The following is a 16,823-nucleotide window of genomic DNA, read 5'->3' on the forward strand; positions in this document are numbered from 1 at the left end:
ACGCGACAAAGCAAATGTTAAAATCATTTTAATATGTTTTAATATGCGCCGCGACGCAGACAGTCACTGAAAATAATGGGATAGTATTTTGTTGTACTGCTTCCATCCAACCATACGGCTTATCGCTTATTGGTAATTTGCAGGCCGTGTTAAAATGTAGTTGGTTTAGAATAGATAACTCTTTTGACTCGTGTACAATAATTTTCTTCCAAATACGATAATTTTGAACTTCTGGTATGATACTTGGACATTTACAATCTGGCAACACTGGCGAGCGCAGACACAGAGCGGCCAGAGACACGGAGGAGCGACTGTAGTAAGGCGTTTGTGCAAAACTGTGAAAAAAACTGCAGAAAACGTGCGGGTGTTAAACCCTCTCACCAGGAAAAGTGATCTGGAATTTCATATGCTTCTGTGTCGACCATTCTGGCTACCGAGGGAATTTACAGTGACCATAATCACAGCTGTTTACATCCCCCCTCAAGCCAACACAGACTAGGCACTCAAGGAACTGTATGGGAACTGTAACTGTACTATTTTTGTTGTTGTCTTTTTCTCTATAAATTCTTTTAGTAATCATCATAAATCATATATCATTTGAAAGCTTAGAAGCCCAAGATTCATCCTGTGAAAACCATTTTGAAATCGGACATTCCTTTACCATCGAAATGGTACTTTAAAATCTAATGGTGGTCACCTCCCCCTTAGTGGGCAGGGTTAAGTGTCATAAAACATAATGCATTACGGTCTTCTAGAACCAAAACCTTTTATAATCTTGGCAACAAACATATCATTGGAAAGGTCTGAGTCTCAGGATTTCATATTTGATGGTTATTTTCAGATGTAAAATTCACAGAGAAATCTAGAGAAAAATGCATTAAGCAAAATTCAAAATAGTTTTGATGACTCCCAGTGGCTGTGTGTGGTATGACGCCCTAAATAAAATCTCACAGGAACCTACTTTTTTTTTCATATCAACTTTAAATTTGTAACATAACTTATTTAGACTCAAGGCTTTAATTTTATACCAATTTTAGAGTAAAACCTGTTATGTAAAATATTTATAATAAATAAAATACAATTAATATAGCTCATATTATTTACAGTACATTTAAACTTCTATAACTTTTTGATTCTTAAATTATTTGAAAAAATTCCACTTTTGCCACTTTGCTCTTTTTCTTCTTTAAAAAGAGACCAACCTTAGGTTTATATTCCAAAGTGTTCATAAATTACAGCAATTTAAGTTTGGATAGTGCACTTTAATTTCTATTTATAAAATGGGGAGGGGGGTGACAGTTAAGGGGTTAAGAACTTTTCAGTAAACCATTTCTCCTTTCCCCTTGTAAAGTCATCAAGGATCCAGCTTGTTCTTGAAACATTGGTAAGAAATTGTTCATCTGCTACATTGCACTGTCACTTCTGCTAGAGATGCTTTGACCTTTTGTGATAGGTTTTGATTGTGCTTAGTTTAATAAACATTTACTGAATTTGTTTTACTTATTTTACTACACTGTATTGCTAGTGTTCTGATTAAAACAGTGTAACTGGGGGCTCTGAAAACACTGCTTGTGAATAATTTGTTAATATTGAAAATGTTCATTTGAATACATTGAATAAGTGTTTAATGAATAGTGTTGTCCACTTTGTTTCCAGCCTCACTGTTGCTGAACTGTAAAGGGAAAATATTGTGTGATTTATTTTGTATTCAGTTTTCAGTTAAATATATTTCACAATATCAAAGTTATTGTGAAACATTGTGAACATACCTAAACTCACTGGTTAAATCTTATGTGCCCTCCAGAAGTTTGCGCTCTGCAAGTGAACGATACCTTGTGGTGCCATCCCAAAGAAGTTCAAAATCACTCTCACGGACCTTTTCCTGGACTGTACCCAGCTGGTGGAATGACCTCCCAATCTCAATTCGTACAGCTGAGTCTTTACTCATCTTCAAGAAACATCTACAGACTCATCTTTTTCACCAGAGCTTAACCAACTAATACTAGCACTTTTCCTTCTTTTCTTGTCTTTCATATTAAAAAAACAAAAACCTGGGTATGTGTTCTGTACTAGACTAACTGAGACTAGTCATGGCACTTGGTGTACTGTTGTTGTTCTCTTGTTGACCTGACTGCTTCTATTGTTCTCATTTGTAAGTCGCTTTGGATAAAATCTAGCGCTGGGACACTTTCAAGGATCACCCGAAGCACAACCACACTGTATGCACGAGGCTGTTGGTTCTAACATTTTAGAGTCCCCTTCGATAGAAATCTCATTCTGCATGCCCCACGGTAAAGAAGACTCAGTCCGTGGGGGGTTCCCGTTAGAAATCACCCCCCCCCCACTGCACAAATGTACACATCTCTTGTAATGAGACACATTACTAAAACATGTTTTTTTTACAGAAACTGTAGTTTTCTACCAACATAAAAGATCCACTGGTTTCAGTCATAAAGGTACAAGGGTTTGTCTTTGCAAGTGCTGCAAAAAATATGCATTTATATGCAAAAAAACCTTTAAATATTATTGTATTTGGATTATTCTACTACATGTTTTTAACAAAACATCCATGCATACTCTGCATAATAAAGTTTGGGATTATTTTCATCTGTTTTATACAGTATGTTTCCAAAATAAAACTGCTGTTTTACAATTTTGAGCATGTAGTAGTTTATTGTAGTTGATTGTCAAGCCATTGCTGCCAGTCATTTGATTTTTAGCCTTGCATGTACAGTGTTGATCTAAATGTAAACTAGGATCTAATTGAACATACAATGGTGTATTTATACACGGTGCAAGGTACGACGGTGAAACAACGTCGTGTTATCAACATTGATTAACTTTTTAAAATCATTCTCATTCAGCGTTAATCCAAGGTCTGCAGAACGAGCATAATTCACCCGTAATGGAGGTAAGACGGTGAAACAGCGTTGCGATTTCAACGGTGAATCTACGTCGTGTTTTAAACGTTGATCCAATTTGCAAAATCTAAAGGTAATTCAACGTTGATTCAACCATGGTACCTGACGTTGTTTCAACATTGAAATGCCGGCTGGGAACCCTTATGACTGGTTTTGTGGTCCAGGGTCACAGATGTTCAAAGCTTGTATGTCTTATAACCTTGTCAAAGGTATGTACAGTCTTTTCTCAAATTCTTGCAGCATAACTGTGAATTGATTTCAATAAAATATATTATAGGCTACATTAGATAATCGAAACAGTTAGTAGGCGGCAATGAGTCACTACTGTTTTAAAGAGTGAGTTCATTCAGTCGAATCGTTCAAAAACGCAGATTAATTCAGTGTAAAAATATAACACATTTCGAAATTACATCTTTGTATGTAATACGGCCTAACTATGTGTAACACTTCCAACGTGAACAACCATGTCAAGATAATAAAAAATGAACATAACAAAAGGCTGTTTTCGCTAACTTGATATGGTAACAACTGTTTGCTAGCTACAATAAATGAGGTGCTGTTGGTTAGAATACACAATATTATTATACCTTCTCATCCTGTTTTAATCTTTTTACTGTCCTAGTTGACCATTAATGCCAAAATCGTCTGTTGGGCAGTGATTTTCTTCGTTTTTAACGTTGAGTGTGCTCTCTCCCAGTCAAACAGCAGTCATACACTAAAACAGCTCAACACTGAGTGAGTAAAAGTGCGAAGAATTTGGCCGTTATCAATTTGCAATGGTAGGATTTTGGTATTTTTCCTGATTTATTATTAACAACTCACATTCATAATAAATGTATATAACAACAAAAATAGTAGAAATAATAATAATACATCACATAAAACATACACATTGTACATAAATATTAATGGTTGTGCTTGCTATTATTTTTATATTGTTAAAGATAAATGTTACAATCTTCATTCTTGCAAATATGACGGTGCTAATTTTTTCAAATAGTCAGTAAATAAATAAATCATGCCAGAAGAATGACGTCAAGCTGCCATCAACCGGTGAAGTCACCTGAAGTGAAGCGGTCATACTGATAAAGGGCATCTTTGCCTGACAGCCAAAACCTTGACCTAAAATCACCTCAATTGCAGAGTTGCAAAGTATACTGTAAGTTATATAGCTGACCAACAACTTAGGCTGCTGCGCTCTGCTAATCTTATATTCACTTATAGTATTCATTTTTGCAATAAATGAAGCTATCTTTTTAAATAAACATTTATTTCTATAATGGTTTGTAATAATTTTAATATTTATAGCAGATGTGTCTTTTCAAGAGAATTTTCAGCCAATGAGACCAGTGGGTGTGGTCAATTATTACGTCATAATGATCGCTGCATTCCATAGAACGTTCGGTGAGTAGTCTATAAATATGCAGTGCAGATGGATCTTGCATTTGTAGCGAGTTTTTGCGAATGATCGTGAGTATACTCTGAATTAGATTTTTTCTATAAAATGTTCATAACTTGGAGAAAAATATGCTTTTGATAAACAGGTGTGCTACACACTGGAGGTCGGATTGGAAATTTTAATGTTGGCTGATATGGAAATTAATAATGATGAAAGCTATGACCGATTGGCATAATAATATATTTTTCTAACATATAGTTGTGTAACATTTTGCAGTAAATCAAAGGAACAAATACTATGACCATTTTAATCCTTTATTCATAAATATAGAGAACTTTAGTTATCTTGTCTATGTGAGAAACTCAATCCACCCATCCTTTATTATGATAAATTCTGAAAGCTGATACTGAAAGCTTTAATAGTTTAATAGCTATCTCTTACAATGACCAGAAGAAGGTATACATTTACAATATAAGCATCTGAATTATGCACATTAATTGGTAAAATAATATTAATAAAAACTCATCTGTGCAGTCCTCATCTTCTGAGCTCTCAGATGAGTTCACCGCTGCCCTCGCTGCAGGACGGTGGTGGGCAATAATGGAGGTCTCCTCTCCTGTATCTGAGGAGCCTGAATATGGGGACCTCACCTCACTCAGGTTCCCGCACTCAGGCTTCTCAGAATCAACACTGAATACCAAGGAACCTTGGAGGCAGAAGAAGACACAGAGTACACCCATGCCTCCAAGGTCCCTAAAGGGAACTTTCAGCCTTTGCTGAGAAGAGGGACCACACCTCATCACTGGTCTTTAACAATGCATCGGAGAAGGCTGAGTCTCTGCACTCAGGCTTCTCAGATGCAAAGCTCAAGACCACGGAGCAACAGAGGAAGTGGAGGCAGAAGAAGCCACAGGGACCACCTGTGCTTGCTGGGTCTGAGAAGGCTGAGTGTGGGAACTCATTGAAGACCACTAAGCAGGTGAGGCAAGAGTGGAGACAGAAGAAGCCTCAGGGACCAACTGTGCCTGGTGACTCCCCCCATGGACATCCTGTGCCCACTCGGTCCCAACAACGTGGAAAAATCAGGATCCCTGAGCATCTGAGGCAGCACCTGCTACAGGCCGCCAATGAACTGGGAGCAACTGTGCCTGCTAGGTCCCCACAGGGACCACCGGTTCCTACAAAGTCTCTACAGAGAGAACATGTGCCTGCTTCAAAGGTGCAACATTTAAATACCCCTGAGCCACTAAGGCAGGAGCTACAGCAGAAGAAGCCTCAAGCCTCTTCTCACAAGGGAGCACCTGTACCCAACAAGACCCCGGAGAGGCAGAGGCTCCAGATGCCTGAGCTGTTAAAGCAGGAGCTGCTTCAGGTGTCACCCAGAGCCTCTTCTGAGAAGGGAGCACCCATGCCCATAAAGACTGCAGAGAGGCAAAGGCTCAAAATACCAGAGCCACTGAGGAAGGAACTGCTCCAGAAGCCTCAAGCCTCCCCTGCAGAGGGTAAACCCATGTCTTCCAAGTCCCCAAAGGAAGCACCTTTACCTGACAGGAACCCTGTTCATACGGGGGGCTCACAGGGATCAGGAGTGCTCTCCAGTTCTCCACTGCCCACTGGGTGTCTGAAGGAAGCAGCAATACCCACCAAAACCATGAAGGCAGGAAAACGGAGGCTTGCTGAGCAACTGAGTATGCCTATCTCTTCCACTGAAGGATTACATATGCCCTCCTTGACCTCAAAAGTGGCACCTGTGTATTCTGGGACCTTACAGGGAGCCCTTGTGACCAGAAGCTCCCCACGACTGGGAGCAAACCCAAGAATCACAGAGCAGCAGAAGCAGAAGCAGAAGCGGAGGGAGCAGTGGAGACAGCAGCAGAGACAGCAGAGAGAGCAGAAGGCATCAGTAAGTTCTTTCCATGTCTGATTTTTACTTATTCTCAGATTTACGTCTTCAGTCTTCACCTAAGCTACTATGTTATCTACTGTAGGTCATTTATTTAAAATCTCATGACTTATATTTCGAAATGATAGAAAGATATATCTTTGGATTTAAGAAGCACTCCTTAAACCTGCGTAGCATTACATGATTGTGTCCCTTTCTTCAACAGGACAATATAGATGTGTATGAGCATCCACAAAAAATACTCTGTGTGGAAATCGACAAGGTGCCACTGAAGCCTAAACTGCGGAAGCAGAACCATCAAGCCCCACAGCTCATGTCCCAGCTCACCCTGAAGATGGTTTTACACTGACTTAACTAAAGCACTAAAGCTTCTATTTTCAGAAGTCTGGGATGTGTATCATATCCTTTTCAATTCATAAACCTCTCTAATACTGAAATAGTAGAAGCAATATATCTTTAGATTTTCTTAAATAAGCACTCATTAATCTGCTTAGTGTAACAACATAATGTCTGTTCCTTCAACAGGACAATGCAGGTGTGAGCTGGTCACCTCCAGAAAAAAGGGAGTGCATGGCGAGCGAAATCAGAGACCAACAACTGGGGCCAGGCTTAAAGCATTTATGTAGTATATTCATATGTTTAACAGAATATTTAAATATTTAGTATTCATGTGTATTGTGTTTCAATTGATTTAATATGATTGTATGTATAATAAAAAATAAAATCAAAAAATTGCATTTATTTATTTATCAATGACAACTCACATCTATTAACACTTTAAGGCAATATAGATTATTTTTGGGGTGCCTGCCCCAGGCTTATTTCCAGAGGCTTATTTATATGAAAAAAAATAAAATAATAATAATAGGAAAAACATATTCTTCTTATATGTTTCTCACTGGATTTGCTATTTGATATGGATATTTAAAATACAATACACCAAAAAGTGCCTTTGTATGATTGGCAGCTGACATACTAAGAGAGGAAAAAATATATATACAAAATAATATATATATATATATATATATATATATATATATATATAATTGTTTGTGAAATACATGGTTCTGAATGAGGTTCTAAATTTGTTTATACATTACTGAATTTTGACCATTTAAAATACACAATTTAATGCATGTTTATAGATTTTAAATGTTAAAACTGACCAGGCTTTGTGAGTAGAAAAGGGAGTGAATCGTGAAGATTGAGTTGTGCAAATTAATCCACTAAAGGGCGGAACTGACCACGATTTTAAGAGTCAGATCTTCAGTTCATTGTTGAAGCTACCATATTTACAATATTGTTCCCAGCCTTTTTACTTTTCAGCTGATAAAACAGTTTTTAAGTCTTCAGTAAGACAAATAGCTACATTAAACTAATGAATTGTTTCATAATGTTTTCATTAAATGCCTTTTGTTATATCAAGTATGCATTCCAGGTCACTGCTCAGGGTGTAATAAAAATAATAATAATAATAAATCAAATAAAACATATATATTGTACATAGATATTAATGGTTGTGCTTGCTATTCTATTTATATTGTTAAAGATAAATGTTACTATTTCAAGTAGTCAATAATTAACCCAGCCGGCATTTCAACGTTGAAACAACGTCAGATACCATGGTTGAATCAATGTTGAATTACCTTCCGATTTTGCAAATTGGATCAACGTTGATATTGTGATGTTGTTTAATTGCTGAAATTGTGGACTGTTTCAATACTTCTTAAACTAAATTGTCCCACATTCTAGTATATAAAAGTATATGTGGCAGTATAAGTATATGTATATTTGCGCCCTCTTCCCTTAATGCAGGTCCCCTTCGAGAGAATTGGTAAGGACCTCATCGGGCCATTAGAGCGATCGGCACGAGGACATCGCCATCGCTTTGCATTAGTCATAGTTGATTATGCAACACGATATCCTGAAGCGGTGGCCCTCCGCAACATTTGATTGTTGGGCATTAAATCGATTCGAACTAGCGTCTATCACCCACAAACCGACGGCCTGGTCGAACGATTTAATCGCACTCTTAAATCCAGGAAGACGCCAAAAATTGGGATAGGTGGCTAGAGCCCTTGTTATTCTCTATGGAAGCCAGCCCCGGGGGGTGCTCGACGTACTGAGAGAAACTTGGGAGGAGGGACCACCTCAGGGCAAAAAACGAAATTCAGTATGTGCTGGACTTGAGAACAAAACTCCACCCATTGGGGCGGCTATCAATGGAGAATTTGTAACAAGCCCAGGGCCGCCAGAGCCAGTTGTATAACAGGGGAACTAGGTTACGCAAATTTGCACCGGGAGAGAAAGTACTTGTATTACTCCCAACGTCGAGCTCTAAATTAATGGCTAAGTGGCAGGGACCGTTTGAGGTCTTACAACTAGTCGGAGATCTCGATTATGAGGTAATACTGTCCGATAGGAACGGGTCCCGTCAGATCTACCACCTCAACCTCCTTAAAAAATGGAATGAGGCAGAATCCGTGATGTTGGCAACGGTGATTGGGGGGGAGGATGATCTCGGACCAGAGGCGAATATCAAACCACAATCCCTCGCCCTGGCTCCAGGTGGAGATCACCTCTCTCCGTCCCAACTCACTGATTTAACGAAAGTACAGGCAGAGTTTGCCGACGTCTTCTCGCCCCTACCGGGCCGTACTAACCTGATTCAGCACCATATCGAGACCGAGTCGAGGCGTGGTAGTTCGCAGCCGGCCGTATCGCTTACCTGAGCACAAGAAAAAAGTAGTTCAGGCTGAATTAGGCGCTATGCTTGACATGGGGGTAATAGAAGAATCCAACAGTAACTGGGCGAGCCCGAGAGTTTTAGTTCCGAAAACGGACGGCTCAGTCCGGTTTTGTGTGGATTATCGCAAGGTGAATGCTGTGTCGAAATTCGACGCGTATCCAATGCCACGGGTTGACGAGTTGCTTGATCGGCTAGGCACGGCTCGTTTTTATTCGACATTGGACTTAACAAAGGGCTATTGGCAGATCCCCTTGTCTCCATTATCCAGAGAAAAGACAGCTTTTACAACGCCGTTTGGTTTACACCAATTTGTTACCCTTCCGTTTGGCTTGTTCGGGGCACCTGCTACCTTTCAGCGCCTCATGGATAAGATTCTGCAGCTGTGGCTGCGGCTGCCTACCTGGATGATATCATTATATTTAGTAATGATTGGCAGCGGCATATGCAGCATCTGAGGGCTGTCCTGAGGTCGCTGAGGGGAGCGGGGCTCACGGCCAACTCAAAGAAGTGTGCGATTGGGCTTGTGGAAGTAAGGTATCTGGGCTTCCACTTGGGGCATGGACAGGTGCGTGCCCAAATTGATAAGACAGCCGCTATTGCGACCTGCCCACGTCCCAAGACCAAAAAGGAGGTAAGGCAGTTCTTGGGGCTGGCGGGATATTATAGACGTTTTATTCCTAATTATTCGGACCTCACCAGCCCTTTAACTGACCTTACTAAAAAGGAGGTGCCAGATACGGTCCAGTGGACGGAGCCATGTCAGCAGGCCTTTACCCAGGTCAAGGCTGCTCTGTGTGGCGGGCCGTTGTTACACTCTCCTGATTTTTGTCTCCCTTTTCTGTTGCAGACAGACGCGTCGGACAGGGGGCTGGGAGCAGTCCTGCCCCAGGAGATAGAGGGGGAGGAACGGCCGGTGCTGTACATTAACCGGAAGCTCTCGAAGAGAGAGGCTAAGTACAGCACCATAGAGAAAGAGTGCCTTGCCATCAGATGGGCCGTCCTCACCCTCCGCTATTATCTCCTGGGACGGGAGTTCACCCTCTGTTCAGACCAGGCTCCGCTGCAGTGGCTCCACCGCATGAAGGATACCAACGCGCGGATCACTCGTTGGTTTCTAGTTCTTCAGCCTTTTAAGTTCAAGGTGATCCACAGGCCGGGTGTTCAGATGGCGGTGGCCGACTTCCTCTCCAGAAATGGGGGGGGTAGGGGGGGGGGGGGGTAGGGGGGGGGGGGGGGTGGGCTGCAGGCCGGATGGCTCCCCGGCCTGAGACAGTTATTTTTCGTAACGGTTGGATTAACGTTGAATTAGGTGTTGATTTTGAAGAGAGAATCAACATTGTTTCACCGTCGTACTTTTCACCATGGGTAAATACAACTGTACGTCCAATTATAGCCTAGTTTATATTTAGATAAACACTGTACATTATAAACATTAAAAATCAAATGCCCAGTGGGCAGCAAAGGCCCTTAGACTTATAAGCCAGAGCGATAGCGTCAACTATCCATCTAGAAAGGCTCTGTTTCGACTTGGCTAGTCCCTTAGTGCGGCCACCAAAAGAAACAAAGAGCTGCTCTGACTGTCTGAAAGCAGCAGACTGTCCGACATATATCCTCAGCGCCCTGACTGGGCAGAGGAGGTTCACATCGCCCTCACTATCAGATCTTGGAAGAGCTGACAGTGGAATGACTTGTGCTCTGAATGGAGTGGAAGGCACTTTGGGGACATAACCGAGTCTCGGTTTGAGAATGACTTTAGAGTCGTTAGTTCCAAACTCGATACACATAGCACTCACAGAGAGCGTGTGCAGGACACCCACTCACTTGATCGAGGTGAGAACCACAAGGAAAGCGGTCTTAAATGAAAGATACTGCAAATCCACAGACTGCGGTTCGAAGGGGCCGCCCTTCATAGTGTCCAGGACCGTGGCGAGGTCCCAGACTGGAACCAGAGAGGGCCGGGGAGGGTTTAATCTCCTAGCACCTCTCAGGAAACGAATGATGAGATCGTTCCTTCCCAGTGGCTGGCCAAGCATAGGTTTGATAAATGCTGCTAAGGCAGCAACGGAAAACACTTACCACTTTAAAGCGTAAAGCCTTCTAGTAGAAGGCACTCTCGTCCATGTAATAGTGTTCAACACTCCCTCTGGGAAGTCCGCGGGTACCCGTTGATGGCCCAGACGTGCAGGGCCCATAAGTCGGGGCGCAGGTGCCAAATCGCGCCCCTGATCTGAGAGAGCAGATCCCTCCTCACCAGAATCGGCCATGGGGTCATGCTCACTAGCTGCATCAGCTCTGGGAACCAAACCAAATAGAGCATTCATTCTCCCCGATTCACTTGATCAGCTGTGGTAACAGTGAGACCGGGGGATACATGGGCCAGCGCATTCCTCCCTTTCGTGAAAAATGCTGGGCAGTGCGCGTTCTCTGGCGATGCAAAGAGATTGATTTCTGCTCTGCCAAAGGTGTCCCATAGTAACTGAACTACCTGGGAGTGCAGGGACCATTCCCCTGGGGATCATTGTCTCTGGAGAGCATGTCTGGACTCACATTCTGACATCCTGGCATGTGCGCTGCTCTCAGCGAGCGCAGGTTGTGCTGCGACCACACGAGGAGGCGTTCCGCCAGTGTGTGGAGGCTCCGTGATCTAAGACCGCCCTGGCAGTTGACCGTACGGACTAAGACATTGTGGCCTTTTAAGAAGGGGAGAAAATGTCCCAAAGCGTTCTCGACCGCTTTCATCTCCAGACAGTTTATGTGTAAGCACCCTTCCTGGGCTGCCCACAGGCCGAATACCTTTCCAGGGCTCCAGTGCTGACACACAGTTCTGAGTCACCCTGAGGCGAATAGTGCCAGAGGTCCACGCTCGACGCGGGACCTGTGTTTTCAGCCAGTGCTGTAGAGGGCGCATGTAAAGCAAGCTCAGTTGGAGCAGTGCTGAGGCCAAAGCCATAAGACCCAGCATCCTCTGAAAATTCTTGAGAGGAAAAATGCTGCCGGCCCTGAAAACCGCTGCTGACCGTTGTATTCACAGTGCGCACTCTGACGTCAGTCGCGCTGTCATTGATACAGAGTCCAAATCTGTCCCCAGAAAAGAAGTTTTCTGGCTGGGAGACAGTGAGCTCTTGGTCCAGTTGATTTGGAGACCCAAATCCTTTAAGTGGCTGGGTAATAAAGCTTTGTGCACTATCAGCTCTACTTCTGACTGCGCTAGCATTAGCCAGTTGTCTTAATAGTTCAAAATTCACATCCCCCGTTGTCTCAGGGAAGCGAGCGCCACGTCCATGCACTTCCTGAATGTACCAGGTGCCAAAGATTGAGGTTTTCTGCACTTCAGAGTACCTCTCAGCAAAGCCCTTGACTGCCGTGCCGAAGAGACACAGGCGCAAGGGCTTTGACCACCATCCAGCAGAAGGTGGACACAGATGTGTTGCTACCGGCTCCTCGACTGCAGGAATGGAGAGGTAGCCTTTGTCTTTCGCGCCGTCCACATGGGAAAGTGTCGAAGATACAGTAGGCCGCAGCCTAGCAGAAAATAGCGCCTTCCAGATTTTAGTTATCTCCTCGTGGAGTTCCGGCAGGAAAGGAGCGGGCTCGTGTGAGGCGTCGAGCATTGCTCGGGCAGGAACCAGCCATCCAGCCTGCTGGGCGCGGGTTCCTCAGGCAGAGACCAATCCGGGCCGAGGTCCTCGACGGCCTGGGTGAGAAGGCGTCGAAGCTCCACGTTGAGCTAGACTGCACACCGCTCGACTCTTGTGTGGAAGGGGCGGGGTCCAGGTTGGAGCCCGACCATCCTTCGCTCTCAGAGGCTAGAAGAGATCAGCTGTCCTCTTCTGCGATTTCTCCCGTCACACTCAAAAGGGGGACTCAGAGAGTGATGCACACGGTGCCCACTCGGTCCCAACAACGTGGAAAAATCAGGATCCCTGAGCATCTGAGGCAGCACCTGCTACAGGCCGCCAATGAACTGGGAGCAACTGTGCCTACAAAGTCTCTACAGAGAGAACCTGTGCCTGCCTCAAAGGTGCAAAACTTAAAGACCCCTGAGCCACCAAGGCAGGAGCTACAGCAGAAGAAGCCTCAAGCCTCTTCTGACAAGGGAGCACCTGTACCCAACAAGACCCGGGAGAGGCAAAGGCTAAAAATCCCTGAGCCGCTGAGGCAGGAGCTGATGCAGCTGTCTTAATGGGCCTCATATCTGTGAAGGAAGAATTTGTGGTCCAACAGACCCAGGAGAAGCAGAGTCTCAAGATCACTGTGCGGCTGAGGCAGGAGCTGCTGCAGGTGAGCCTCTACTGAGAAGGGAGCACTTGTGCCCCAAAAGACCCAGTAGAAGCAGAGGCTCAAGGTGCCTGAGCCGCTGAGGCAGGAGATGCTGCAGGTGTCACGCAGAGCCTCTACTGAGAAGGGAGCACTTGTGCTCCAAAAGACCCAGGAGAAACCGAGGCTCAAGATAGCCTCTCCTACAGAGGGTAAACCTGTATCTTCCAAGTCCCCAAAGGAAGCACCTTTACCTGACAGGAACCCTGTATATACGGGGACCTCACCTGTACATACGGGGATCAGGAGTGCTCTCCAGTTCTCCACTGACTACTGGGTGTCCTGGAGGAAGCAGCAGTACCCACCAGAACCATGAAGGCAGGAAAATGGAGGCTTGCTAAGCATCTGAGCATGCCTGTCTATTCCACCCAAGGGCTACATATGCCCTCCTGGACCTCAAAAATGGCGCCTGTGTATTCTGGGACCTTACAGTGAGCAATTGTGACCAGAAGCTCCCCACGACTGGGAGCAACTCCAAGAATCACAGAGCAGCAGAAGCAGAAGCAGAGACAGCAGCAGAGACAGCGGAGAGAGCAGAAGGCATCAGTAAGTTCTTTCCATTTCTGATTTTTACTTATTTTCAGATTTACATCTTCAGTCTTCACCTAAGCTACTATGTTATCTACTGTAGTTCATTTATTTAAAATTTCATGACTTATATTTCAAAATGATAGAAAGATATATCTTTGTATTTAAGGAGCACTACTTAAACCTGCGTAGCATCACATGGTTATGTCTGTTTCTTCAACAGGACAATATAGATGTGTGTGAGCCTCCGCAAAAAATACTCTGTGTGGAAATCGACAAGGTGCCACTGAAGCCTAAACTGCGGAAGCAGAACCATCAAGCCCCACAGCTCATGTCCCAGCTCACCCTGAAGATGGTTAGTCCCTTCTATCCCACAGTTTTACATTAACTTAACTAAAGCACTAAAGCTTCTATTTTCAGAAGTCTGGGATGTGTATAATGTCCTTTTCAATTCATAAACCTCTCTAATACTGAAATAGTAGAAGCAATATATATTTAGATATTCTCAAAGAATCACTCATTAAATCTGCTTAGTGTTACATCATCATGTCTGTTCCTTCAACAATGTAGGTGTGAGCTGGTCACCTCCAGAAAAAAGGGAGTGCATGGTGAGTAGAAATCAGAGACCAACAACTGGGGCCAGGCAGCTTAAAGCATTTATGTAATATATTCATATAACAGAATATTTAAATATTTAGTATGTGTAAATGTGTAGCATGTGTGTCATGTGTATTGTGTTTGAATTGATTTGATTGTACATATAATAAAAAATAAAATCTAAACGTTGCAATTATTTATTTGTCAATGACATCTCAAATCTATTAACACTTTAAGGCAATATAGATTATTTTTGGGGTGCCTGTCCCAGGATACATTTTTTGGCTTATTGCCATCAGTGGGTAATTTATATGCACAAAATAAATAAATAAATAAATATATATATATATATATATATATATATATATATATATATATATATATATATATATATATATATATATTATGTTTTTGTGAGTAAAAAAGGGAGTGAATCGTGAAGATTGAGTTGTGCAAATGAATCCACTAGAGGGCGGAACTGACCACGATATACCATTATTTGGTCAATCTAAGAGTTTAACGGAAATATCTATAATATCTTCAAATTCTCCGTCCTAAAAAGTCCTGCATGGTGTGTTCTGTTCTTGACCACCACATCTACACATTTCAGAGTGAAGATAGAGACAGTTTTTCAAAACCTAGCGAGTATTTTTACATCATGAATGCGTTCCAGGTCACTGCTCAGTGTGAACATGTGAGAACGTGTCTGTGATGCCCGAAAAATGCAGTCTACCTCTATGTAGGCAAGTCACATGAAAACACAACCAAACTAACAGCATCAACTTTTTTCAGTGTCTTGCGTGTTGCCATTGTATAATAGTGTTCCTCTCCCAGAGGCAACAACGGTAACCCTTAATGGAAAAAAAATCATGTTTTATTGATGAATCTGACTTTGCTCTGGGGCTTGACTACACTGACTGTATACACTGTATGCAAGTTATTGCTTCAGTGTGAGTGATATGTCATTTATAATAGTTCATCTGCTGCGATGGAAAAAGAAGCCAATATGTCTTTTAATTAAAATCTATGCTTAACAAATTGGTTGTAAGCTCAACTATTAAGACTAAATTAATATCATATAAGATTTTATATATAAGATTTTTTTTCTGTTGTTATTTATCCTTTTGATATTGAAGATCATTGAAGCTTCTCTTAATTTGTAAAATAGTTATGATTCACAAAATGAAATCTAAAAAGTGTTTGAGACCAACAAAGAAATCCTCTGCAAAAAAAAAACAAAAAAACCCCCACACAATTTAGGCTTACGTACGGGACTTAATTCAAAAAGTTCAGTATAAGATGGACTAATACAGCCCTTGTGACAACTAGCCCCGGTCTCTTCAATGTTTTTTTTTTTTTCCTTCAATGTGTTGATCTGCAGCAGATGTGGCCCTACTAACCCTCATCTCAGTGAACACGCTTTAGGGCCATTGAGGACCATCAGGTGGCGCTATTGGCTTAAATGGAAACAGGACACACACGTGCAGGGGCCTAGCACACAAAATTACGTATAGGCTACCTTGATTCTCAGCATTGGGGATGTACAATGAGGCCTATCACTGTAAATTAAATGCAAAAGACAGCACGCGATATTAGTGACATCTTTTATTTTTGTAAGCACAGCATTTTATTAAAAAAAAAAACAGCAGTTTCCAGTTTAGTTTTGCTGAAATACCTAGTTCTTACGCCATTTCTATAAAAACGTGCATTATAGAACATTTTGCCACGACAGTGGAAGAAGCTTTTAGAAAAACAAAAAATTATAGGCTATATTTAATTAAATTATAAATAATTATTAAAAGTATGCTACTTTTTGATTTAACTGCACAACAGAGTAGTCCTACATTTCTTTTCAGTTTACAAGTGAAATAAAAAGCATGAACTGCTTTTTAAAAATGTTTAAGAATAAAAAATACAGTAAAAATCTTCGAGTTCTAATATTAAAACATACATTTAGGCCTATTTTAGCTGTAAAATGACGTCCCAAAAAGAAACGAATCCCCTTTAGCCATAGGCTATTTTATTTATCATCAGTTTTATACATTGTAGTGTTTTAGGTTATTAAGCAATGTTTATTGCATTATTTCACCACGCGTCATTACCCTGATGGGGTTTTGTGTTTGTGTAGCTCTTTTAATTTAGCATGTGCTCTTCTGTTATAAGCCAGTTGTATTTTAAGGCGCAAATTTTACTTGAAGTAGGCTATGTTGGTATGCTATATTATTTCATTTAATGATAATAACATAAATGAGCACTCAAGGTGTTGTCGGTGAATTTCTTGCAACCAAAGCTTTTGCAACTTTTGCAGGGAATTTTTTTAACGGTGTGCAGTGTCGGGAGCCTTGCTGGTGGGCACGGAGACCCCTCTGTCCCCAGACTGCGCCACTAGTCGCCCCCAGCGCCACGCGT

At 42.2% G+C, this 16,823-nt stretch overlaps 1 protein-coding gene across 1 annotated transcript; it reads left to right on the forward strand.

Moving 5' to 3' along the window:
- Window positions 1-4,888: 4,888 nt before the first annotated feature.
- On the forward strand, window positions 4,889-7,032 carry LOC132107334 (uncharacterized). Its single transcript, XM_059513567.1, has 3 exons — window positions 4,889-6,223; window positions 6,429-6,560; window positions 6,749-7,032. The coding sequence occupies exons 1-3, from the start codon at window positions 5,660-5,662 to the stop codon at window positions 6,884-6,886; spliced, it is 834 nt and encodes a 277-aa protein (XP_059369550.1). The 5' UTR covers window positions 4,889-5,659; the 3' UTR covers window positions 6,887-7,032.
- Window positions 7,033-16,823: the final 9,791 nt, after the last annotated feature.

This window comes from Carassius carassius, chromosome 27 (genome assembly GCF_963082965.1).
Source record: "Carassius carassius chromosome 27, fCarCar2.1, whole genome shotgun sequence".
NCBI classification, from domain to species: domain Eukaryota; kingdom Metazoa; phylum Chordata; class Actinopteri; order Cypriniformes; family Cyprinidae; genus Carassius; species Carassius carassius.

Excerpts from the sequence above, each read along its gene's own strand:
- LOC132107334 (XM_059513567.1), top strand. The coding sequence starts at position 5,660 with ATGCCTGAGCTGTTAAAGCAGGAGCTGCTTCAGGTGTCACCCAGAGCC. Across the intron at positions 6,224-6,428 it reads AGAGAGAGCAGAAGGCATCA|GACAATATAGATGTGTATGA; the intron begins GTAAGTTCTTTC and ends TTTCTTCAACAG. Across the intron at positions 6,561-6,748 it reads CCCAGCTCACCCTGAAGATG|GACAATGCAGGTGTGAGCTG; the intron begins GTTTTACACTGA and ends TTCCTTCAACAG.